Source organism: Staurois parvus, unplaced genomic scaffold, assembly GCF_062004578.1.
Source record: "Staurois parvus isolate SC_StPar_1 unplaced genomic scaffold, SC_StPar_1.0 ptg000153l, whole genome shotgun sequence".
Taxonomy (NCBI): domain Eukaryota; kingdom Metazoa; phylum Chordata; class Amphibia; order Anura; family Ranidae; genus Staurois; species Staurois parvus.
This window is the reverse complement of record NW_028317949.1, coordinates 24,326,746-24,351,816: the sequence shown is the minus strand read 5'-3', so window position 1 is coordinate 24,351,816 and position 25,071 is coordinate 24,326,746. Positions and strand designations below refer to the sequence as shown.

At 43.1% G+C, this 25,071-nt stretch overlaps 1 protein-coding gene across 2 annotated transcripts in view; it reads left to right on the top strand.

Annotated features, from left to right (window-relative positions):
* PHLPP1 (PH domain and leucine rich repeat protein phosphatase 1) overlaps positions 1-25,071 on the top strand; it is a 251,539-nt gene that overhangs the window by 219,124 nt on the left and 7,344 nt on the right. The window contains exons 14-16 of one of the 2 annotated variants that reach the window (XM_089674867.1): positions 2,184-2,300; positions 7,022-7,216; positions 16,580-16,808. In XM_089674867.1, coding sequence (XP_089530993.1) covers positions 2,184-2,300; positions 7,022-7,216; positions 16,580-16,808 — 541 coding nt within the window. Of the gene's footprint in view, positions 1-2,180; positions 2,301-7,021; positions 7,217-16,579; positions 16,809-25,071 lie in introns of both variants that reach the window. The other variant, XM_089674866.1, reaches the window with a different exon arrangement.

Here is a 25,071-nt window from a genome sequence, read left to right as displayed (position 1 = left end):
GATAGAAATAGTGCCCCAGTGATGGTGTCAGTGATAGAAATAGTGCCCCAGCGATGGTGTCAGTGGGAGAAATAGTGCCCCAGTGATGGTGTCAGTGATAGAAATAGTGCCCCAGCGATGGTGTCAGTGGGAGAAATCATGCCCCAGCAATGGTGTCAGTGGGAGAAATCGTGCCCCAGCGATGGTGTCAGTGGGAGAAATCGTGCCCCAGCGATGGTGTCAGTGGGAGAAATCGTGCCCCAGCGATGGTGTCAGTGGGAGAAATCGTGCCCCAGCGATGGTGTCAGTGGGAGAAATCGTGCCCCAGCGATGGTGTCAGTGGGAGAAATCGTGCCCCAGCGATGGTGTCAGTGGGAGAAATCGTGCCCCAGCGATGGTGTCAGTGGGAGAAATTGTGCCCCAGCGATGGTGTCAGTGGGAGAAATTGTGCCCCAGCGATGGTGTCAGTGGGAGTAATCGTGCCCCAGTGATGGTGTCATTGGGAGTAATCGTGCCCCAGCGATGGTGTCAGTGGGAGAAATCGTGCCCCAGCGATGGTGTCAGTGGGAGAAATTGTGCCCCAGCGATGGTGTCAGTGGGAGAAATTGTGCCCCAGCGATGGTGTCAGTGGGAGTAATCGTGCCCCAGTGATGGTGTCATTGGGAGTAATCGTGCCCCAGTGATGGTGTCATTGGGAGTAATCGTGCCCTAGTGATGGTGTCTGTGGGAGAAATAGTGCCCCAGCGATGATGTCATTGGGAGTAATCGTGCCCCAGTGATGGTGTCATTGGGAGTAATCGTGCCCCAGCGATGGTGTCAGTGGGAGAAATCGTGCCCCAGCGATGGTGTCAGTGGGAGTAATCGTGCCCCAGCGATGGTGTCAGTGGGAGTAATCGTGCCCCAGCGATGGTGTCAGTGGGAGTAATCGTGCCCCAGCGATGGTGTCAGTGGGAGGAATATTTTACTGAACAGAAAAATAAGGGTAATGTGCCACTTAAAAGTGGAAAGTTTAGGTCTAGTTCAAAGTTGACTTTCAGATTAGAAACCTTACCCAAGCACTGCAGTGGGCTGCTAAGTTAGAAACAGGGTTGGCCTGTTTATGGATTCAAATATTCTCTTTGGAATGAGGCTGTTTTTATACATTTATCTTTTAAAGCCTAATTCCGGGTTTCATTTATGGTCAGATAGTTTGCTTGGGCCAAGTTGGTCCAAAGGAACCATTTCCTTCACTAATACATGCATCCGCTATGAGTATTGTGTATGTAGCATCAGCTACATACAGTATACAGAGCTGTGTTCAGCAGGGGTGGGGGAATTCGCATCCCATTCCTTAACAAAATTATGTGGGACTGAGTGCTGCTTTGCCATTCACAGGAAAATTTCTATTTTATGAATAAATACAAGTCTTCCTCTGATTTGGCTGAGGTGGAAAGTTGGGCAGATGATGTTGTGATCTCTGTCTCAATCAGAGGAAGCGTTCTATTCATTCATAAAGTACAAAGCATCACGTGAATGGCTGATCAGTACTCAGCTCTACTGTTTTGTTCCAGGAATGGGACGCCGTGTTTATACTGCTGCTGGAACATAGTATGCTATATGTAACCGTTTACACAGAGCTCACAGCAGGCGCATGTACTAGTGAAGGAAATAGTTTGGGTCAACTTTAAAACAGTTTTTTTAAACTGTTCTTGTTTACAGACAGGCTCTTTAATCCATTATGTTTTCTGTTTGAAGGGGTTAAGTATCCCTTGTAGAAAGTTTCCTCAGCAGCATTAATTAAAGGTCACCTTTTTTGGCATTTTACACTGGTCACAGGACTCTTCTGTCGTGAATTATTCTTTACGCAGTGCCTGACTGACACAGCAGAAGCTGAATTGATGTTGGTAAATAATATAACTGGGGCTACTGTATTTAAGTATGTACCATATTATGTCATAGGTTATTTGTTTATATTTTTTTTCACAGCATCCTTGTTGTTAGTTTGTCTCATCAGAGATCACTGATCTTTGACTGTTATGTTTTTTCCCTGCACCCAGAAGGTAAATGGCGTAACTGGTTTACATGCCCCTTTTTTTTCCTCTTGTCAGAGTACTTGCTTCAGTGGTAGTTGGCATCTGAGTTTTAAAGAAACCATGTCAGATACTTTGGATTACTTATAACTTGGAAGAAATTTAGTTTGATCTGTCTTTATCTTGTCCCAGCAGTAACATTCGATATTTTAAAGTGGATCAGCCTTCATGTGGATTCTCTGCCAATGAAGCATCTGGAGCCCCTGCTGTTTGGAGCCATGGATATGCAGAGGCCTCAGGAGTCAAGCAAAAGTATGTTTTGATATGCATGCAAAGACAATGAGCCTCCAGCAGCTTGGGCTACATTGTCCAGACCAAACATTTTCAAAGGTGGAGTTATATGCAGATTATTCATTCAGTGGTGCAGAAGAGGGAGCCCAGCAGTTAAAATAGTAGTGACCTGGGTTATGTTTAAGATAGTTATGCACTGATATATCATACCCTGAAAATAGGGTTATCAGCATTTTGCTGATTAGAAAAAATATAATAATGCCAATGATTCACTTTTCATAACGTTACACCCATATTATTCTGGGTGTAACGTGTTAAGGAAGGTCCGCCCCCCCCCCCCCCCACTTTGACAGCTAGCAGGGGTTCGTCTCCTTCTGCTAGCTGTAAAAATAAAAAACATGGCCGTGTATTGGCTTGCTAGTACAAGAGGTATGGGCAAACAGATCTGACAGGTCTGATACAATGCTTATCAGGCTCATATAACAAAATGCAAATTTTTTTTTCAACCTGCAAAAAAAGTGGATTTATTATTTGTCAAACAGTGATCTTATCCTTTAAATTATTGTGCAAAATAAAATGCGTGTGTGTATGTATATGTGTGTGAGTGTGTATATATATATATATATATGTGTGTGTGTGTGTGTGTGTGTGTGTGTGTGTGTATATATATATATATATGTGTGTGTGTGTATGTACACACGCACACACAGTTGTGTTCAAAATAATAGCAGTCAGACATCATTAACCTGATCAATCACTGTTTTTGGTAGAAATGATATTTCTACATGGCAAATAATTTACTAGCAGGTGTAGTAGAGTAATAGAAATCCAACAGACCCAACAGTCATGACATGCGTGCTGCTGATTCTGTGTAATTGAATCACTAATTGAAAGGGGCATGTTCAATATAATAGCAGTGTGGAGTTCTATTAGTGAGGTCATTCATTCTTCTAAAAAACAGGTGGCAATTATTGCCCTTATTTAAGGAAGGAAGGCAGCAAATGTTGTACATGCTGGTTACAGTGCATTTCTCTCTGAAATTCTGAGGAAAATGGGTCGTTCCAGACATTGTTCAGAAGAGCAGCGTACCTTGATTAAAAAGTTGATTGGAGAGGGGAAAACATATAAAGAAGAGCAGAAAATGATAGGCTGCTCAGCTAAAATGATCGCAAATGCTTTAAAATGGCAACCAAAACCTGAAAGACATGGAAGAAAGCAAAAAACTACCATTCGAATGGATAGAAGAATAGCCAAAGTGGCAAGGACTCAGCCAACAATCAGCTCCAGGAAGATGAAAGAAGGTGTAAAGTTCCCTGTGAGTACTGTTACAATTAGAAGAGGCCTATGTGAAGCCAAGCTATCTGCAAGAAGCCCCCGCAAAGTCCCACTGTTGAAAAAAAGACGTGTGCTGAAGAGGGTACAATTTGCCAAAGAGCACATTGACTGGCTAAAGAGAAATGGTGCAACATTTTGTGGACTGATGAAAGTAAGATTGTTCTTTTTGGGTCTAGTGGCCGGAGACAGTTTGTCAGACGACCCCCAAACACTGAATTCAAGCCACAGTACACTGTGAAGACAGTGAAGCATGGTGGTGCAAGCATCATGATATGGGGATGTTTCTCATACTACGGTGTTGGGCCTATTTATCGCATACCAGGGATCATGGATCAGTTTGAATACATCAGAATACTTGAAGCGGTCATGCTGCCTTATGCTGAAGAGGAAATGCCCTTGAAATGGGTGTTCCAACAAGACAACGACCCCAAACACACCAGTAAACGTGCAACATCTTGGTTCCAGACCAACAAGATTGACGTTATGGAGTGTCCAGCCCAATCCCCGGATCTTAATCCAATAGAAAACTTGTGGGGTGACATCAAAAATGCAGTTTCTGAGGCAAAACCAAGAAATAGAGAAGAACTGTGGAATGTAGTCCAATCATCCTGGGCTGGAATACCTGTTCACAGGTGCCAGAAGTTGGTTGACTCCATGCAACACAGATGTACAGCAGTTCTCAGAAACAGTGCTTATACAACTAAATATTCATTAAGTGATTCAAAGGAAAGCAAAATCTTCAAACATTTTTCAGTTTATATAGTGAATGTTTGAGTTTGTAAAGAAGAATACAAACACTGCTATTTTTTTGAACAGTCTAATATTCACTTCTTCAATTTTTTTTTTAGAGGAACAACACAAATTTGATATATTTTTCTTCATGTTTTGATTTGGAATAGAATGTGTCGTGTTCCCAATGCATTTGTGTGTATGGAAATAAAAGCTATTGGAAGGATTTTGAGCTTTATTCAAATTTTTCAACACGACTGTATATAATTTTTTATATTTTTTTCAATTAAAGTTATTTAATGTATCTGAATATATATATATATATATAAAAAATATTTTCAGTTTTAGTGCAGAATTTTCATTTCAGTGTACCACTACTTTAAGATTCTGTGTGGTCAGTGAATTAAAACTTTGCCATGGCTGTCCTTTCTGTCAGCAGATTCGGTCAGAGTTCCTACCCCTGTAAGTCTTGGTACTTAGGCATCATCATGCTCCTCATTCTTTAAAAGAATCCCACTCCCACAAGTGGCAGATAACACCTGTTTTCATATTTAAATGAGAAATTGCTAGACTTTTTAAGTAAAGTCACTTTTTTTGAGACTTGTATAACACTGCATTTCAGTATGAAAGTGGAGATGTATGATGCAGTTTAAATCTTTTGAAATCGAATTGTTTTGTTACAGTTGCGTTGTTTTGTCGAGTCAGGAAAGCTCAGAGAGGGTCACAACATCAGGTGTTACCCTGGCCTTTTCTTCTTTTTCCTTTATTGTCCATGGTTGCTGTGAGACTTGGTGTAAGCGATGCGGTCTGACTTCATAACATAGCAGTGTGTATACTACTGCAAGTACAACCCAACATTTCATCTGTATTCATTGATGGCTGAAAAGTTCTGCTTTCAAGTCTCAGTACAGAATGATGTAAGCTAGAAGGAATGTTAACTGCTTGTCTGCCACCTACTCTAGAGGACTTCACAAAACTGTTCCCACAGGACCCATCCATGCAAATTCCTCTCCTCTTGCTCTTGATATGGAAATTGAGATTTGGCAACATAAATTCTAAAAACTGTGCATTGTACTCATGAAAAAAAAATGCATACATTACATGTGACATTAATGGGATTTGCTTTTATTTTTGTGGCTTTTCATTGAAATGGGTTTATCAAATCTGGAGCATATGCCCATGGTGACCAATCAGTTTCTCTTTTTATTTGTAAAGCCTAAAGCACTATTAAAGCCAAAAACAAAAAATTATTAAATAGCAGCTTGCCAATTCTTAGATGTGGTGGCTGCATAATTTTCTTTTTCCTGTATTTTACTGCCTGGTTATCCAGTCCTATTTTTTATTTTTAATTGCCCAGGCTGTCCAGACAAAGTAGCAGTTAGGGGGGTGCGACAAACCATTTAACACTGACAATGGTGCTTACAAGGATCAGATTTTTTCATTTGTTAAACCTTTTTCCCAAAAACAGAAACAACTCCTGCAACGGCTTATAAGTGTGAGATAGAGGATTGGTTCAAAGGTATTAGTCAAGTCTATCTAAACCTGCTAGTCTTTTTGTTTTTGTTTTTTTTATCCAATTTAATTTTTCCAAAAAGTGGCTTTTTTTAAGTTTATAATGGTGCTACAACGGAAGAAGTGTACACAACACAAGGAAAAGAGGCACACATAGTGGCACGTCATTATAAATGTACCATCTGAAATCTTAAAGTGAAAGTAAACCCACTTTTGTATGTTTTGCCTACAGGTAAGTTTGTCTGTAGGTAAAATGAATATTTGCTCATTTTGTCTGCTGGCGCATGCTCTGTGAAGGAACAGCATACCCCTGCCGTTCCTTCAGAACACTGTGCCGCGTCCAAGACTCCCGCAGGCATGCATGGGAGTGACATTAGTGCAGCTCAGCTAGTCAGGCGGCCAGGACTCACGAACCCAGAAGGAAGACTGGGAGAAGAAGGAAGCTTCTGCAGCGGGGACATCGCACTGCTGGAGGGCTTCGTTTTTAGGTAAGTCCTGCATAGTGTGCCAGTATGTGATGCATACTAGCACATTATGACATTTACTTTCCAGGGGAATTTTTTTACTTTTTTGTGTCAAGTTGCGGTTACTACTGCTTTAACCTGGTTGTATCATAATGCCACATCTGGCCCACATTAGGAATTTTTTTTAATACACCCCTTTGTTCATATGTGATTTTTTTCATATACTAACAATTTGCGAAGTTCTTTGACCCATTCTCCTGTCGAAAGGGTAACACTTGCAACCCACTTCAGCAGTATCATTCTGCGAGCCGCAAATAGAGATCTAGTCTAAAACTACCCTCTCCACACATGAACAATGCTTCTGTGCAAAGGTGTCTGCTTTACTGCTACATTCGGAGTGTAGAGACCCTTGGCAAGAAGTGTTAATGGCTGGACCACCAGGTGAAATAAAAGAAAAAAACGGCCCCAAAAAACTAGTGCAGCCCACACTTTTAATGATTGGTAAGCTGCAATAGTTTACATTTTTTGTGTTTAATTTCGCTTTTAAAAAGCTGAAGCTAGAAGCTGACTGGTTACTTTGTACAACTGCTCCAGATTCTGTCCACTCAAGTTTTGATAAATTCCCCCATTTTGTAGATAACATTTATATGAATACCATGTCTGCTCTAAAATATTATGTTACTTTTCTTTGGTTTTCTTCAGGTTATGTGTTGCCTCCCTTTTGGTTAACAACTTCTGTGATAACCGAGAAGCAGTGTATGGTGTGTTTGATGGAGAACGCAACGTAGAAGTGCCTAGCTTGCTGCAGTGTACTATGTGTGACATATTAGCTGATGAGCTTCAGAAGACCAAGAGTGAAGAGGAGTACATGGGAAACACCTTCCTTGTCATGCAAAGGTAATCCTAATACATTTCTGCTTCTTACCATAGTATTCTTGCCTGTGAGATGCAAAGGACAGTGGGGCAAATGTTGACAAGCAAGTTTTTTCACCAGCAAAATAAAGGAGCGTGAATCTAGCCTTAAAACCAAAGATAATTATAAGGTCTTTATATGATTTAGCTTTTTACAGTGATCATTATGGATCGGCTATTAGTAATGTTCATTGTAATACTGGCATTTAGTTAAAACCCTTCCCCCTCCTACCCCTACTGCTCAACCTTCTCTGACTAATCGCTACATTGCCAAAAAAACACAGCACTATCTTAAATCACTTTTCTCTTACGTAAATTGACGGACACAGTTCTTCTGATTCTTGACCATAGGTTATAGCATCACCTACAGGATTAGGACACTAGGCAGAAAAAACACAGCACCCCTTATGGTTAGTTTAAGCTGGTATGACCCACCTCTCTGCTATAGGCAAGGCAGTTATCTTTGCCCAGTGTTTCAGGAGTAAGGACCTGGTTCCCTACTAGAACCTGTTGTTCTATGGCTTTTTTTCCTGGGATTTTTTTTTCCTGCTGAGATCTTCAATCAATAGCTGGGTTGGGGACAGGCTGGATAGTCTAGATCCAGTGGTCACCCCAGTCTAGCCATGGAGCGTGTACAGATCTTTAGCTCTGTGCTCGGACAGCCGCGACAAGCCCCATCCTTGACCAGGTCAGCCAGCGAGGTAAACATCTTGCAGGGACATGTATGACTGGGCACCAGTGTCAGTGTTACCCTGGCCGACAGCCCCACCACTTTGTTGGAGAGGAGGATCTGTCATGGTAACCTTACCTGCATGCTCTGCTGGATCAGTAAGTACAGTGGGGATCGAAAGTTTGGCACCCCAGCTAAAAATTTGTATTAATGTGCATAAAGAAGCCAAGGAAAGATGGAAAAATCTCCAAAAGGCATCAAATTACAGATTAGACATTCTTATAATATGTCAACAAAAGTTAGATTTTATTTCCATCATTTACACTTTCAAAATAACAGAAACCAAAAAAATGGCGTCTGCAAAAGTTTGGGCACCCTGCAGAGTTAATATCTTGTACTGCCACCTTTGGCAAGTATCACAGCTTGTAAACGCTTTTTGTAGCCAGCCAAGAGTCTTTCAATTCTTGTTTGAGGTATCTTTGCCCATTCTTCCTTACAAAAGTCTTCCAGTTCTTTGAGATTTCTGGGCTGTCTGTCACGCACTGCTCTTTTAAGGTCAATCCATAGATTTTCAATTATGTTGAGGTCAGGAGATTGTGAAGGCCATGGCAAAACCTTCAGTTTATGCCTCTTGATGTAATCCCCCATGGATTTCGAGGTGTGTTTAGGATCATTATCCATTTGTAGAAGCCATCCTCTCTTTAACTTCAGCTTTTTCACAGATGGCATCAAGTTACCATCCAAAATTTGCTGAAATTTTATTGAATCCATTTTTCCTTCTACTCGTGAGATGTTCCCTGTGCCACTGGCTGCAACACAACCCCAAAGCATGATTGATCCAACCCCATGCTTAACAGTTGGACAGAGGTTCTTTTCATTAAATTCTGTGCCCCTTCTTCTCCAAACGTACCTTTGCTCATTCCGGCCAAAAAGTTCAATTTTAACCTCATCGGTCCACAGAACTTGTTTTCAAAATGCATCAGGCTTGTCTATATGTTCATTTGCAAAGTTAAAACGATGATTTTTGTGGTGAGGACATAAAAGAGGTTTTCTTCTGATGACTCTTCCATGAAGACCATATTTGTACAAGTATCTCTTTATAGTGGAATAGTGTACCACAACTCCAGTGTCTGCCAGATCTTTCTGGAGGGATCGTGCAGTCAAACGTGGGTTTTGAATTGTTTTTCTCACAATCCTGCGAGCGGTTCTGTCTGATATTTTTCTTGGTCTTCCAGATCTTGCTTTAACTTCCACTGTTCCTGATGACTGCCATTTCTTAATTACATTCCGTACAGAAGATATTGACATCTGAAAACACTTTGCTATCTTCTTATAGCCTTCTCCAGCTTTGTGAGCGTCAACTTTTTTCAGTTTCAGTTTTCTAGACAACTGCTTAGAAGAACCCATGGTGCTGATTGTTTGGGCAAGGTCAGATGAGTCTGGGCATTTAAAACCTTTGAGATTGACATCACCTGGTCTTCCCAGACAATGATTGAGAACAATCCATGACACTGGCAGGTCTCAGCTTGGCAAAGGGGGCAGTGCATGCTCTAATTTCTACAGGGTGCCCAAACTTTTGCAGATGCCATTTTTTTGTTTTCTGTTCTTTTGAAAGTGTAAATGATGGAAATAAAATCTAACTTTTGTTGACATATTATAAGAATGTCTAATCTGTAATTTGATGCCTTTTGGAGACTTTTCCATCTTTCCTTGGCTTCTTTATGCACATTAATACAAATTTTTAGCTGGGGTGCCCAAACTTTCGATCCTCACTGTAGATGCCTCCCACCTATATGCTGGGTGCGGATACTCTCTGGGGTGGTGGGTCCTGATGGGTCTCCTCCTCCCCCCGCCATAGGCCCTGGTCCTTTTGCCAATCCCCCCTCTCCCCCTATGTCCCCTAGTTGGTGAAATGGTGCAGGGTTGGGTACCTAGTTGCCCTAATCCCCTCCCATGCTTTGATTGGGTTGCGTGGTGTAGCTGTGGGGACAATGTCCTGTGGGTGCCTGTGCTGCCCATTTGGCAGGCAGCCCCCTGGTCTCAGACAAGGGGGACTACTTGTGCTGGGGTAGCATTGCTACCTGTGAGCTCTCGATCTCCATTTTTTTTTCTCCTGGGTTTTAGACCATGTGGCTGCAGGGTCCAGACCAGTTCTCCTCCTGTCTGCTGAGGCTATTTTCACCATATGTTGTGGGGTGGGGAGGGTACAGGCTACCCCCTTCCAGCTGGAGGCACTGCTATGGGCCCTCCCAAGGGAACGCGCACCATACGGTCGGTGTGCCCAAAAATGTAGGCCATGGCTTTGCAGCCTCAACATTTGGACCCTAGCGCCATACTGCTTTTGGGCAGTTTCTCTTCTCCACCATCGTACTGCCACTGAGCCGGGTGCCCTGCCTTGTGATAGGCTATGCTTTGAGAGTGGACACAGGAGATGGCTGGTGCAGCCACCATGCTGACTCTGGGCTTCCACCCTTTTCTCCCTATGTGGACACACACACAAAAAAAACCAAATGTGGAGGAATCCATGGCTGTGGCGTTGCAGGTGCTGTTAGTGACCCTGCATATGCCTGTGGTGGGTTGTACCCAGCCGATGCCAGGTCAGCAGCTACAGTACTGTAGTGGTCTACAACTAATGGAGTCAGCGCAGGAGGTAGACTGGCGCTGTGCCAGTGCCCTTGCAAGCACCTATGCGACCGCACTTTGATGGCAACTCTATACCCTTCCCTCTGCTACTACTGTTGATTCATGGGCAGTTTTGGGATGGGTGGACCCTGTCTCGGGGCATCACGCTCGGCATCCAGCTTGTCCTGCTCAGCTGTTCGGCAGCTGCTGATAGGACAGTATTCCCTCTGGGTTGCTGTAAACTCTGCTGCTACACCTAAAAGGGCGTTTGGGAGCAGGATGAGCAAAAAATACCTTCCGCCATGTTCCACTTCCTCAGATGTTTCTGAGCCCGAATCAGGCGCAGTCACCGCAGGTCCTGCACTCTCTGCGGGCCATGAAGCCATGATCCGCAATTCCTCAGACAGCAAGGATGAGGCCTCTGTTGCCACGCAAGCAAAAGCGCTAATGGCCGTACTGATTTCCTCTGTGCGAGAGACATTGGGCACAGTTCACTAAACAATATTTTACCACATCGGAGCATGCAGTAAAATAACGCACAGCATGTTTTTTAAAAAAACTGTATAATTCTCGAAGAAACGCTGCTTAAAATTTGACATGCATTATAGTTCCGAATTATGCGTTAATTACCGCATGAAATCATGCGGTCAGTTATAGCGAGAATATTGCATAAACATCATCACATCCTGTGTGCAAAAGCAGTGTTGTGTCTATTTTCATCAGCTGTGGACAGTCTCAACAGTGGCGTGAGAAGCCATGGGTAACAAGCATCACCTAGCTCGCATGTGCCAAGATCTGCCCGCCAGGCCATTTCATTTGGTCCTCGCATCTCTCCTGCAGCTGTGTCACCCCCCTCGTCTCAATAGTTGGCAGCAGAGAGGACGACAGAACTCCTACAGATCCTGCGCCTCTCTGTACAACTGCAGCAACCCCTTGTCTCAGTCTCCTCCGGTCTCAACATTCAGCAGACTCTAACAACTGACTCCAGTCCTCGTCTGGTCCTCTTCCTCCTTGCACTTTCTGCTGCCCTGTTCCACCCCCAGCTTCTTCCTAGCAGCAGCAGAAGGTAATAGATGTAAAGGAAGGTGGGGGACTCTTGACTTTTGATGATGGGGAGGCTCTTGATATCTGATGTAAGAGAGGGTGGGGTGGTCTAGTCTTACAGATAGAACTGGCTCTTTGAGGGAAACCATCATGCTGATGCAGCCCTCAGTGAAATTGAGTTTGACACCCCTGACCTAGATGGTAAAACATTTCATTAGTTGCTTTAAAGGGAAAGAACACAGGATATAAGCATAAAAACACATGAACACACGTGTTAACCAGCAACCAACCTTCGAATATTTTTTGAGTTTCAAAGTTGTCATAGATTTGGGATTGGCACAATATGTAGGCATCATGCTCAGATCCCGGGAATCCAGTCACTACATTCCTGACAATCAAATTTGCATCATATACCGCTTTGATATTTATGTGGGATGTGTGCAGGCTCAGCTTGCCAAATCTCTATTTATACCTCTTGGATATTTAGGGAGTGGTAACCTTTCCTGTTGCAGTAGATATGCTCTTTAACTGGTTGCCCTTCACCCAATAGCAGAAGTACTGCTACAGGGCAGCACAGCTGCGCAAAATCACACATATGTACATGATTTGCATCTCCGGGTAGGGGGTGTACGCCGGCTTACCCATGCTGCGGTTGGCTGCTGGGAATGTACAGCAGCGGGTCCTGACCGGCGATTCCCGGTCTGTACTCGGTGATTGTCTGTAGGGCTAAGAGGGAAGAGATCTGTGTGTAAACACAGATCTCTCCTGTCAGCATGGACGTGCTGCTTTGTATGGCTCTGCACAGCAGAGCATATCCTTGAAGCATCTTTCCTTCACAAAAAAACACTCTAGAGCTTCTCCTCTTCTGCATTACTTTAAATTCCAGATGACTGGATTCAAAGGGCTCCATCGTCTGTGCTACACAGTCTGCCAGCCTCCAGAAACAACTCCTGAATGGAATCTAGCTGCCACCTGCTCCTGCTTGCACTCTCCTGCCTATTTTTTTTTTTTTTTTTTAAACAATCACTGACCTCTTACCCTGGCTCTGACCATTGCCATGCATATCGCATAGTTATCGCAAGCTTGGACCACAACCGAATTACTGCATGCATTTACTTCCTTCTGTGAATTGACTGTAACACCTTTTTATGAGGTATTTACCAAGTGTTTTTGTTTGTGCTAAATACCGCATATAAGCAATGGTGAATTTACTATAATCGCATGCATTATGACAGTCACGTGGCCACTTAATGCATGCAATAACTTTTAGTGAATTGTGCCCATTGAGGATTGAGGTCCCTTCTGGGGTTGCCAACGAGATGGCTGCCCCCTTTGATTAGCCTAACCGGCCAGGGTGGCTTTTCTTTGATAGACTTACTTTCAAGTATTGGAAATGTCTGAAGCGCTTATTCTCGGTTCAAAGCACCCTTCGGTTCATTGCCCTTTTTTAGGAAGTAGATCTCTCCTCTTTTGGTGGATTATCCTGTATCTAGATTGCGCATGGCAACTATGCCACCGATGGAGGAGTATTTATCCTTTAAAGTGACGGTAAACTCTGCTTTTGAAGCTGTATAATAAGGCTTACCTGTAGGTACAGTGAATATCTCCTAAACTTGCAGTTTTTAGGAGATCTTCACACTGGATGCATCCGGTGACATCACTCCCACGCATGCGTATGCCATCCCTTCAGAGCTCTGTGCCTTAAATCCGTGATGTCATTGTGCGTCGGCTATTCAAAGGACAGAAGCCAGCAAGCCTAAAATGATGACTGGGGGAAGATGGAAGCCCTAGCACTGCTAGAGGGCTTTGTTCTAGGGTAAGTATTTCATAATGTGCTAGTATGCAATGCATACCAGCACATTATGCCATTGCCTTGCAAGAGATTTTTTCTTTTCTTTTCTTTTTGAAAGACAGCAGTTTACTATGGCTTCGGATCATTAGACCGATTCGGTTACCTGCATTGTTTGCCATTGCTGGTTCGGCTTTGTGGCCTGTTTTGGCCACAGCCCTGGAGCCCTACTGAATGGGCCATATTTCTACAACTGGGTCTGGTTACAGGCCATGTGTTTTCTATGTGAAGCTGGTGGACCAGTCGGTGCAGGCCTGAAATTTGTTGGCAATGCAGCCCCACTACATTCCAAGCTCTGTCTTGGCTGTTGCGCTTTGGTGAGTTCTTTGGCTTGAATGTTGGGCTGCTGACTTGACATATAAATAGGTTCTGGTGGATTTACCCTTCCAGGATGATTTTTGCTTCAGGGGTAACTTTGGCAGCATCATCAAAAACCTTATGGGTGACGGGAGTACTTTTCTCCCACAGGCCAAGAAGGATAGGTCGTAGGCCAGGTCTCTGCACACAAGAGGCCTTTTCATTCACCTAACTTCTTAGATGAGGGTTTATCCAAGGTCCCTGCAGATGGTGCTAAGCATTCTGGCTCCACAAAACCTGCGGACAAGTTCTCAAGCATCCAGATCCAGGTTGGGGGGTCATCTTCATTGGATTGCTGGCCTGTGGACCTCCTTTGTTCCTGACACGGTCCACGAGCTGCTATGTTTAAGATGGATTCCATCCCTTACATGGTGGCCTCCATTTCGTCTAGAGATTTCCTGGCATCATGCATACCTGCATGTTCCCATCTGCGCAGGACTTCAGTAGGTTCCTATGCTTTGCGGTGGGGATGCACATTATCAAACGGTGGTGCTCCCTTTCAGTCTGGTCTGTGCTCCCTGTGAATTCTCTGAAGTGTTAGCCCCAATGCTTGCCGTGACTGGTTACTTGAACGACCTGTGGCTGGCAGCGGCCTGCGCTAGCGGTCAACATGAAGATCACAATGCTTTGGCTGGGTCCTGAACCTCAAGAAGTCTGCCTTTCCTTGACCAGGAGGCTGGAGTGTCTAGGTCCGAGTCTTGCCTCAATGCAGACCATAGTGTTTTACCTGGTGGATGAGCTCTGGGAGCTTCAGACTGCGGTGCAATGACTCTTGTTCCTTAAGTGGTCTTCCTGGTGTTCTTGCATGTAGGCTCTGAGTCTTATGGTGTCTGCCTCCAGGAAGCTCCTTCTGTAGTTACGTAAATAGGGAAATCCTGTTGACATCTGGCAAGTCCCCTGCCTCCCTGGACAGCCAGTTTTTTGTCTGGGCCAGTTAACAATGGCCCCCCCTCCACTGGTGGTTCCGGTCTCCTTCCCTACAGGACAGAAAGCCCTTTTGCCCCCCCCCCCCCTTGATGGTAGTCATGACAAATGCCAGCCTGTATGGTTGGGGATGTGTCTGGGTTCCAGATCCACACCAGGTTACTGGACTACAGAGGAGCCTCAGCTACTCATCAACGTCCTGGGATCGCGAGCAGTCAGGTTGTCTCTGAGGCACTGGACAAAATCTTCTCTGGGGGGCTTCCGGCCAGGAGCCAATCGGATACTGCAAAAGTAGTGGCCTATGTCAACCCCCAAGGTGGAATGAGCTGTGCGGCAGTGGCACTGTTGCTTTTACAGTCTGAAATGAGTTTGTTTTATTTAGCTGTATTTACTCAGTACTTACAAAATCCAAGTGAAAGATATAACACCAACATATCAGAAAAAAATTTAAACATTTTCAAAAACCGAATCCCTGAGTTGGAAAAAGAATCACTCCCTTCCTAAAAAAAAAAAAAAAATTCAATCAGGTGTAGCTGATCACTTTCTCAGTGGCACACAATGCCTTTTGACTATCAGCTGTGCTCATTTTGATTAGCTCATGATTAGAGCTTTCCTGGAGCATTTCAGTCCCTGATAGTGCAAGGGAAGCAAACAACTGGGTGGTAAGGCGCTGTCAAAAGATCTCCAGGATAAAATTGTGGAAAGGCACAGGTCATGAGATGGATACAAAGCAATTTTAAAGGCTTTATCAATGCATAGAGGCACAGTGAATTCTATTCTTAATAAGTGGAAGGTGTTTGGTACAACGCAGACCCTGGATGTCTCGTTAAAGAGAACCTGTGACCAAAAAATCATCCCCTCCTGTGATGGAAAAAAAATGTAAGCAATAAAATACAAAAAATATTTTTTTTTTTGCAAAAGTTACACCCACTCACATAACTGAGGCCCCCCCATATATACGCTCACTTGTACGAACATAAACGCACACGTTGGGGGTGCCTCCACGTGATTGCGATACACATGTTCCATATTGCCTCGCACGCCAGAGTGAGAGCACTAATGCTAGCACCAGACCTTCTCCATGACACTAAACTGATGACCTATAGAGGTTTTTGAAGTGTTGCCTATAGAAAATATAAGGTACTGAAGTTTGCCATTTCATGGAAGGTTTGACATGTTTGGTATTTATTTACTCACTGCAACCTCGACTTTTATATTTTACCAAAAATGTGGATAATTATTGTGTTGGTTTACCCCAAAATTCACTTTAGTGTGTTTTTTACTGGAATTTACTAGACTTTTGCAGTAATATTGTGTGACATTAAAAATTGGAACTACCACTATTTTATTCTCTAGGGTGTCTGCATTCAGAAAATATATAATGTTTGGGGGTTTTGTGTAATCTACAGGCCTAAAATGCTTTTTTTATACGTGTGCGCAAAAAGCAAAAATGGCTATTTAAAAAAATAAATAATCTGATATGTTAGGCTCCATTCACACTAGGCTTTTTCAAAAAAGTTCCAGGTTGCATGTGGAAAAATGCACCGTGATCAGAGCAAAAACACCCTGCTTTTTTCGAGTGCCGTTAAAATGAATGCCACATGAAAACACATTTGTGCATTTTCACACTTTTACAGCGCATTTTCAAATTGCGGGCAGAATCGCGGCCCTTAGTGATATATCTTTCACTTGGTTGTTGCACTGAGTAAATATAGCTGGATAAAACAAAAACTGTCTGGCTTCATTTCAGACTGCAAAGCAACATAATGTGATTATTTTGAAAAGGGGATGATTATTTTCTATACCCACTGCACTGTGCATTGGAAATTAAAGACCTTTCTTCTTTTTTTCTTTTTTTTTTTTTTTTTCTTTTTTTTTTTAGGAAGCTGGGAACTGCCGGGCAAAAGCTAGGTGGCTCTGCTGTTCTTTGCCACATAAAGCATGACCCCATGGATCCAACCAGTTGCTTTACACTAACCTCTGCCAATGTGGGCAAATGCCAAACTGTGCTCTGCAGGAGTGGGAAGCCCCTCAACCTTTCCAAATGTTACACTGTTGGCTGTGAGGAGGAGTTGAAGCGCATGAAACAGCACAAGGCAATTATTACAGAGGTGAGGACCTTTTTTGCTTTTGACTCCAACTTGTCTTATACCCGTGCTATATGAACATCAGACTTGTAGAATTCTTTTTGCAGGAATCCTGAGCCTTTTGGGAGAACATTTTGTTTTTCAAACTTGAAAGCTACTGTTAAGAAATCTGTGAGTTCCTTGGTCAGCTGTTGAACAACTAGCTAGGAGTATGCAGGAGGACCCATTTAAAGAAATCAAATTTAATATTTTAAACAAAATAAGTTGGAAGGATTTTGTTGTGCTGGATGGTCAGTTTCATCTAACTCCAGAATTGTTCACGCCGGTTTTCAAAAAATAGGCTTTCAGTAGACCCTCTCATACACAGAGTAGTGTACAGTAGTCAACTTTACCAACTGTATATTTGAAAATGTACCGGTAGCTTGTGAATGAAGTAACTAGAAGACTCAGCAGTCTTTGCAGCCCATAAGCTGAAGCATCTGTTAAATTGTCCTATAACTTTAGGATCTTTTCACATTGAATGTGACTGAACTGATGCCAATCAGAAAATACTGATGCAGATTACATCAGTTTGTACATCTATCTTCAGTTCAGTCTTGCTTCATTTTTTTTTTTTTTTTTTTTTTTTTTTTTTAGATGTTGCAGAAACTAATCATAGGTGAAAAATAGTATAAGCAACTCACTGAATCTGCACTACATAAAAACAAAAATTTTCTTGACTAAGGGCTAGTTCACAGTGGATGCAGTCCAGTGCATTTTTTTCTGCATTAAAAATGCATGGGACAGCATGTTATGAGTTCTATTGGCATAGTTCACACCAATGCAGTCCCAGTTCAGACAAAAAGCACATGCTACATTGTTTTTATGCACAGAACTGTACTGGAACGTGGCAAAATGCATCGACAACACACAAGAAAGTATATGTTCCTATTTTAAGATGAAGTAAAAGAGGGGAAAAGCACACAGAAATACATACAAAAAATAACGCACTAGAACGCATCAAAAATGTGCCAAAAACATGCATGCACAAACATATCTGGAATGCAATGCGTTCCTGTGTGGTAACTGTGTGTGTTAACCGGCCCTAAAAGCGGACATAAATGGACAACGTCTGTTTACATCATTCAGATCAGTCTAAACGCAAAATAATGCAGCCCTGTTTTGTTAAAAAGGAAAAAAAAGACCTGAACAGCCATGGATGTAGGTGGATGGTCATCTGTTTGCCTGCCCATAGACACTCAGTACTCTGTGGTTAAGTCTGGATCTATCTGAAAAACTGACAAGATGGATGAAAACTGAATGCCTATGTGAAGGGATCCTTATTTTACAACTGACTGTAGCATTCAGTAAACATTTCTAAGCAGTTATAAGAATTCCCCCAAAATGTCACTTTAAAAGATTGCATAATACAGAATGCCGCATTGTCTAGCATTCAATTTTTTTAGCGTGTGATGTAGCACACAGCTGATATTTGTGACCCCTATATTAGCAAGGTTTTGATAAGATGTAAATGAAATGTCAAAGCTGTAGGGATTTGTTGTTCAGGGCTAGAATGGGAGGCATTTAGCACTCTGAGAATGAGGTAAAGATACTTATCCTGTGCTCATGTCCCAGCATCACAAGAAACTCTCATTTATCCTATCCTCCTCTTTGTGATGTTATTTTTCTTCCTCTTCTCCCCCCCCCCCCCTTCCCTTTATCCTGCTCAAAAGTAATTGGAGCATAAATAACTCTGAGCTGCAGCTGGCTGAATAAAGCTGCTTTTTTTTAAATGGCATCCAGAACTATTACTTCAATGCTAGCTTTTATCCTATACAATGCCTGAAAGTAAGAGTAAAGTGCTTTGCTACAAGATAATCTTGAGATCTCATAACAAAGTGTCTTAAGGGAAATCTGTATTGCCCATAATAACCAGTCAGATTGTCATGTGACTTTTGCTGTGGCTGGCACAGTTGTAGCCAAGTGTGCAGCTTTCTACAAGAGTAAATATCTGAGAGAGCTTTGTTTTTGGACTCAAAGCAAGAAATATGCTGAAGCCATTACAAGGATGGCTCTACTCCTCTATTATGTCATTCAGGCAGTTAAGCTATATGTATTTATCACCGCAACAAACTGGCAGCGTTTGTTTACCTTAATGCATTCTATGCATTAAGATATAAAACCTGGCTGCAGCTCCCCCCTCAGCCCCCTTATACTCAATTGAGCCCTATCTCCAGTGATTTGCATGAGAGCCACGGCTGTTCCTTGTCTCTCTCTCCTCATTGGCACACACAGTAATGGCAGCCATTGACTCCTGCTGCTGTCAATCACAACCAGTGAACCAATGAGGAGAGAACGGGGGGCAGGGCTGAGCCAGGCTTTGTGTGTGAATGTACAAGGTCCATTTACAGGAGCGCAGCCCAGGAGCAAGCCTGCTGGAGTGCCCACATAGCAAGAGGCTTGCTGTTTGCTGGAGGAGCCAAATGTTTTTGTTTTTTTTTTTGTTTAGTTTATTTTAAATTCCAACCTTTAGAATCACTTTAAGGGACTTTACATGCACCTTCATGAAGAAATGAACTACTTTTATATCTTAAAAACAGTGTTTATTATAAATACAAATTAACTAAGCAATATTACATAGATCAACATAAGAGACATCAGCTCAAATTCTTCATGATATGTAAATTACAATCACATGTATGCAGATATCTGGGCATTTCACAATAATCGCTGCTTCAAGATAAGCACTACAGTGCAGATACAATTATAATATACACCCTGAGGTGGAGGGTAGGGGGAGCCAAGGAAGGATCACAACAAATACCAGTCCTCTTACCGACTTACGGAGAGTCTGCAAATACAAGCAGGGTAAAGATACAGACACACACACATACCTCCTACCTGTGAATACGGGAGCTGGTATATAGAATGTAAATACAGTAAAAGAAAATGCTTCATCTATTTATGCAGTAGGGTGTCCCCAGATCCTTGGAACCTTACTCTAATTTTGAGGCAGCCCCAAAATTAAACTAGCTAGGCCCTCTGAAAAAAAAAAAAATCTTCCATATGAAGGTGAACCCCTGCTTCAAAAAGTGTAGGAGCCGATTGTGAACCCTAGCAGGTCCCTGCGTAGTTTTTGACTTTCAGGCATTCATGTGTAGAATGCCTCTTTAGGCTTACAAGCCTAAGCCTTTACCTCTGGCACCTTCTTCAGCGCTCCTTTCAGCTGGTCCCTCATCTCCCCTGTGCTACTATGCAGATTAAAAAACTTTCCCTGGCGTTTTTGGGTTTTTCCCACCCCTAGACTCCTTGATCAACTCTTGTGACAACCGGTCTCAGGAGCTGTGTGTGTCCTATTCGGGTCACAGCTTCTTCCCTCAGGAAAATCCCCTGGCTCAGGGATATGAAAAGCCCTTAATGGTACCTGGTATAAGAGACCCCTTGACTTACTGGGGTTTATTTACTAAAGCTGGAGAGTCCAAAATCAGACTCCCTTCTGCATAGAAACCAATCAGCTTCCAGGTTTCATTGCCAAAGCTTCATTGAACAAGCTGAGGTTAGAAGCTGATTGGTTTCTATGCAGAAGGGAGTCTGATTTTGGACTCTCCAGCTTTAGTAAATAAACCCCACTATGTCAACTAAGATGAGTTTTGCGTGTTCCTTACCTGTATAAAAACCTGTATTCTTAGTGTTGACCCATGCATACCTTAAACTACTCAGGAAATTGGCTCCTGTGTACAGCCTAGTGCATTTTCCTGGCATTACCTGGTGGAATTCTAAGACCATTTCCTGTAAAGATAGCTTGCAGACCTTTTCAGTTACCATTTTTCTGAAGGGCCAAATAACTGCAAGATCCATCTTGATGTATCTTCCCCGCCTTTTTGTCACCTTTAAGCAAGGTTAACCAGCCTTATTTCCTTGCTACAGTCTGTGTACTTTCGTGTCCCTGGTCAGACAGGAAGTGAAGCTTTCTCCTCCCTTTCAGGAGCATTGGTGGGATCTTCTTCCCTATTTTTCTTGGTCTATTTCAGCCCCCTTCTCTGCATCTGGTATTTGTTTCTGAGCAGTCCGTGTCCAGGTGATCCTTCTCCCTGCATCTGGAGGCTTTGCTCATTAAAGTACCATTATCCCATAGCCATTGTTTGGCCTTTAAGAACAGATGGTTCTTTTCTTATCAAAGAATCTCACCTTGAATGGATCTCCTGGTTTGGACCCCAATGGACACCATCTGCTGCTGTACCTTTAACACCAAGGAAAAATGGGAGTCCCTTCTTCCAAAGGGGAGGGAGGCTAGTTCCTGTGCTCAACATCACTGCAACTCTTAGCTTTGCTAGCACTGATTACTTAAGGACAAATTCTTGGCAACAGGTTCCTGTTTCATGTCTATTTGGACAAGAACAATGTAACACAGGTGTACTTCAGATACTGCAATGCAGGTAAAGATCGTTGTTGGAGGGCCCTGTACCTTTCTGGATTGTCAGCAGGCAGGTCACTATAGCTTCCTGCTGCAGGTATCCTCTGACATGAACAGAGTATGCTTTAATGACCTTGTAGGACCTGTGCACCTGGGTATAGCACCTCCTTTTTTGGCTGATCCACTGCCTGTTGAAGGTTCTGTGGATGCCTTCTCTTGTTCTGCCTCTAGTCAGGTGAATGCTCTTGGTGGTACTGCTAAGATTCCAATTCCTTGCTCCACGGCTTTTGATTCTTTGCTGAATCTAGGGAAATAGGAGCTTTTTTTAGACCTGCTAGCTTGAGGTTAGGGATAGGCAAGATGGTTTATCTGCAGGAACCTCTGCAGTTCCCTAGCGTTGATCCTTGTGTGCCATGGAGGATGTGTTGTTCTCTCCTGTGGTTCCTATCTCACCAGTCTGGAGCTAAGATCTCACTTCCATTTATTGCTTTCACTTGTGCAGGTGCCACCCAGGCATCCTACCTCCTCAGTCACATTGACTTCATGGAATCTTGAAGATCCAGCCCTGCAAACTGCTATTGCTGCAGTCTGTTTGTCAAATTGCAGCTAATTGGATTAGGGCGATCAAACAGGATCCTTGTCTTTGAATAATCTGTGATTTTGAAGTGTCTTCTAATGGTGTAATACAAAGTAAATAACGTATAGTCCACCAATCTTAAGTGATGTGCTCTTTCACCAATTGTGTACAACCCCATTAAGTGAGGTCGTACAAGCTTGTGTCCCTTTAATTGGACTCATAGGTGAACAGATGGATATATCCCTGTTTCCCAGATGGATGAACAGAGTTTTTCACTTTTCCCAGCAGAGGGTCTCGCCACATCCTAGAAACCTTTTTCCTGGAGGCGGATGGATGGAGTTATCCCTCTTCCCACTAGGGGGTCTCTTCACTCCCTTCTGACTTTTTCCTCCATGTGCATCTGGTGAGTGGCTCTAATTTGTACCATAGCATTCATCTTGCAGATCCAGTCTCCCTGGTAAAATTGCCAGCATCCTTATTTCTTGAATTATGGGATAACTAAACCCTCTGGAGAAAAAGGAAGACCCAGATCTTGCCTGCACAGTTAAATTGGATAGTGTCACAGGCAAACCTGTGTAACAAAAGTCTGAAGGGAGTGAAGAGGGATAACTCCATCCATCCTCTTCTATACGTTATTTACTTTGTATTACGCCATTAGAAGACACTTCAAAATCACAGATTATTCAAAGACATGCATGTAGCACCAGCATGATTGTAATATCACACTGCTGAATTAATGTTGGACTTATTTACTCATTTTTATTTAATTTATTCAATTTAATCTCATCTAATACATTTCATTTAATCCATATATATGTTTATATATTATTGATAGTGGACCGTGACACCATTGTTTTTTGATTTATTTTGACACACTAGTATGTGTATAGTGTAGGCGACCCATTCATTTATTTAATCATTTTAATATTTTATACACCAGCTCATTTGGTATAAATTAAAAATAAATACAATGAAATATAAAACAAACACACGATATTTCGTTAACTTGTTTTTTTTTTTTTTTAAATATATATTAATTTTATTTAATTTTCACTTATAGTATACACCATAGTAGCGCACAAGAATCATGTTTATTAATCAAACAGGACCCTGTAAACCAGGGCTGAACTCTGATGGAACACTTACTAACCCTGCCATCTGCCTTAATTTTTCATGTTGATGCTCTAGAACACAGGTGTCAAACACAAGGTCGACGTTCCAAATCTGGCCCTCCAGGCCATTTCATGTGGTCCTTACACCTCTCCTGCAGGTATTCCCTTGTCTCCGCCCCCACCTTGTCTCGGCAGTGGAGCAGAAAATAGAACTCCTCTACCAAATGATGCACCTGTCAGTGCAGCTGCAGCACCCTCTTCATCTCTGCCTCCCCTGGTCCCAGCATTCAGCAAACTCTGGTAATTGACTCCACACCTACTCTGGTCCTCCTCCAGACCCTGCACTTTCTGCTTTCCAGCTCTACCCCCAAAAGGGGTGTACGGTGATGTTAGGGAGGGTGTAGGATTCTTGACATCTGATGTAATGGGGGTGGGGAGCTCTGGACATCTAGTCTTACAGATACAAACTGCCTTTTGAGGGCAACCATAATGCTGATACGGCTCGCAATGAAATGGAGTTTGACACCCCTGCACTATAACAAGTCTTAACACATCTCCAAAATGATATGCACAGAATCATATAGCTAAAAGCCAGGTCAGAGAAGCTGTCTGTAAAAGACTCCTCACTCATTTGACCTTTGAAGGAGAACATCTCTTTGGTGATGCATTTGACAAGATCACAAAGGAGGTCACAGGAGAAAAGGTCCTTTCACAGCGGATGGCTCCAAAACTCCCCTTCTACTTCCTCTAAACAAACTGTGCTTGTCATGTACCGCCCGGCGGTACCTCTAGCAACCCACAGAACGGGATTCCCCAGGGCGCGGGGTCTAAGCCTCAGTCTGCTTATTCACCAGAGCCCCTGATGGTGGAGATGGACTTGGAGCAGACTGAAACCAGGTCGTGGCCCCTGAGCACACCCAGCTGTGGTAGATGGAACTGCCGGAGGTATGTAATGGAAGAGAGCCTGATGTGAAGAGGCTGGCAGGCCCGGGCAGTAGTGACTGGATCCGTGCAGGATGGATGGACGGATGACAGTGCAAGTATAGCGTAATCAAACAGACCAGATCGGTAACAGCGGAGGCAAAACGATACAGAGCAGCAGACAGAGAGTAGTAGTCGGGTCACAAGCCAAGTTAAGCAACAGGAGGTCAAGTAATCAGGAGTAGGCAGAAGAGTACTCAAACGAGCCAGAGGTCAGAGCAGGAGACGGTCAACAGGGATCAGGATCAAGCAGGGTCGGCAAGAAGGTATATCTCTCAGGAACAGACGAACAGGGAACAAAGACCATACGGCAACTTGAGTATGCACAGGGCTGGTTTAAATAGCGTGATCGCGAGTGTGCATGCGCGGACGCCGCTGTTGCCGCGGATGCCTATGTCCTAGTGCCCGCCGGCTAATGCGCATCGGCGTTCTGCACATGCGCCGACCCATGCGCCGCCGCGAGCCCTTGGATTCCTGACAGTGCTTCATCATTCTCCTCAGGCTTCATCTTCAAAGCCAAAATTCAGCAGTTCTTTTCAACACAGTCTACCCCAAAGCCATCTTCAAAAGGGATGCCCTCACTCTTAAGAATAGAGGGATATTTGTTACAGTTTTCATTCCTCTGGGTCACAGACATCCCAAATTTATGGGTTTCATCAGTGATTTCAAATGGGGTACAAAATGGTTTCAAACTGTACCCCTTCATCATTTTCCACTCTCAAACCAACCAAAATTTGCCCAAGGACAGTCAGATTTGCAGACCACCCTGAAGAATCCCCTGTCCTAGGGACTGGTCGTTTTTGGTCCCTCTAGAGGACATGTTCCTATTCAAGGTACCAAAACGCAGTTGGGGGGTATTCATCCTATCCTGAATATATATATATATATATATATATATATATATATATATATATATATATATATATATATATATATACTCTTTCTATTCCTGAGTTTTGCATGGAATCCACAAGTTGCTTATCTGAGACCAGCATCAGTAAGCTTTCAAGATGCCTACCTACATATTCCCATTTACCTACTCATAAGCACTTTCTTCACAGAAGGAAGCAAATGCCTCCAATTTGTTGCATCGATGTTTGGCCTTTCCTCTGCACCCAAAGTATTCGAATATGTTTACTCTCCTAGTCAGCCTCTTAAAAACACAGGGCATCTAGATTACAGGGTACCTAGAAAACCACCTGAAGGATTCATCTCCTTCAAAAC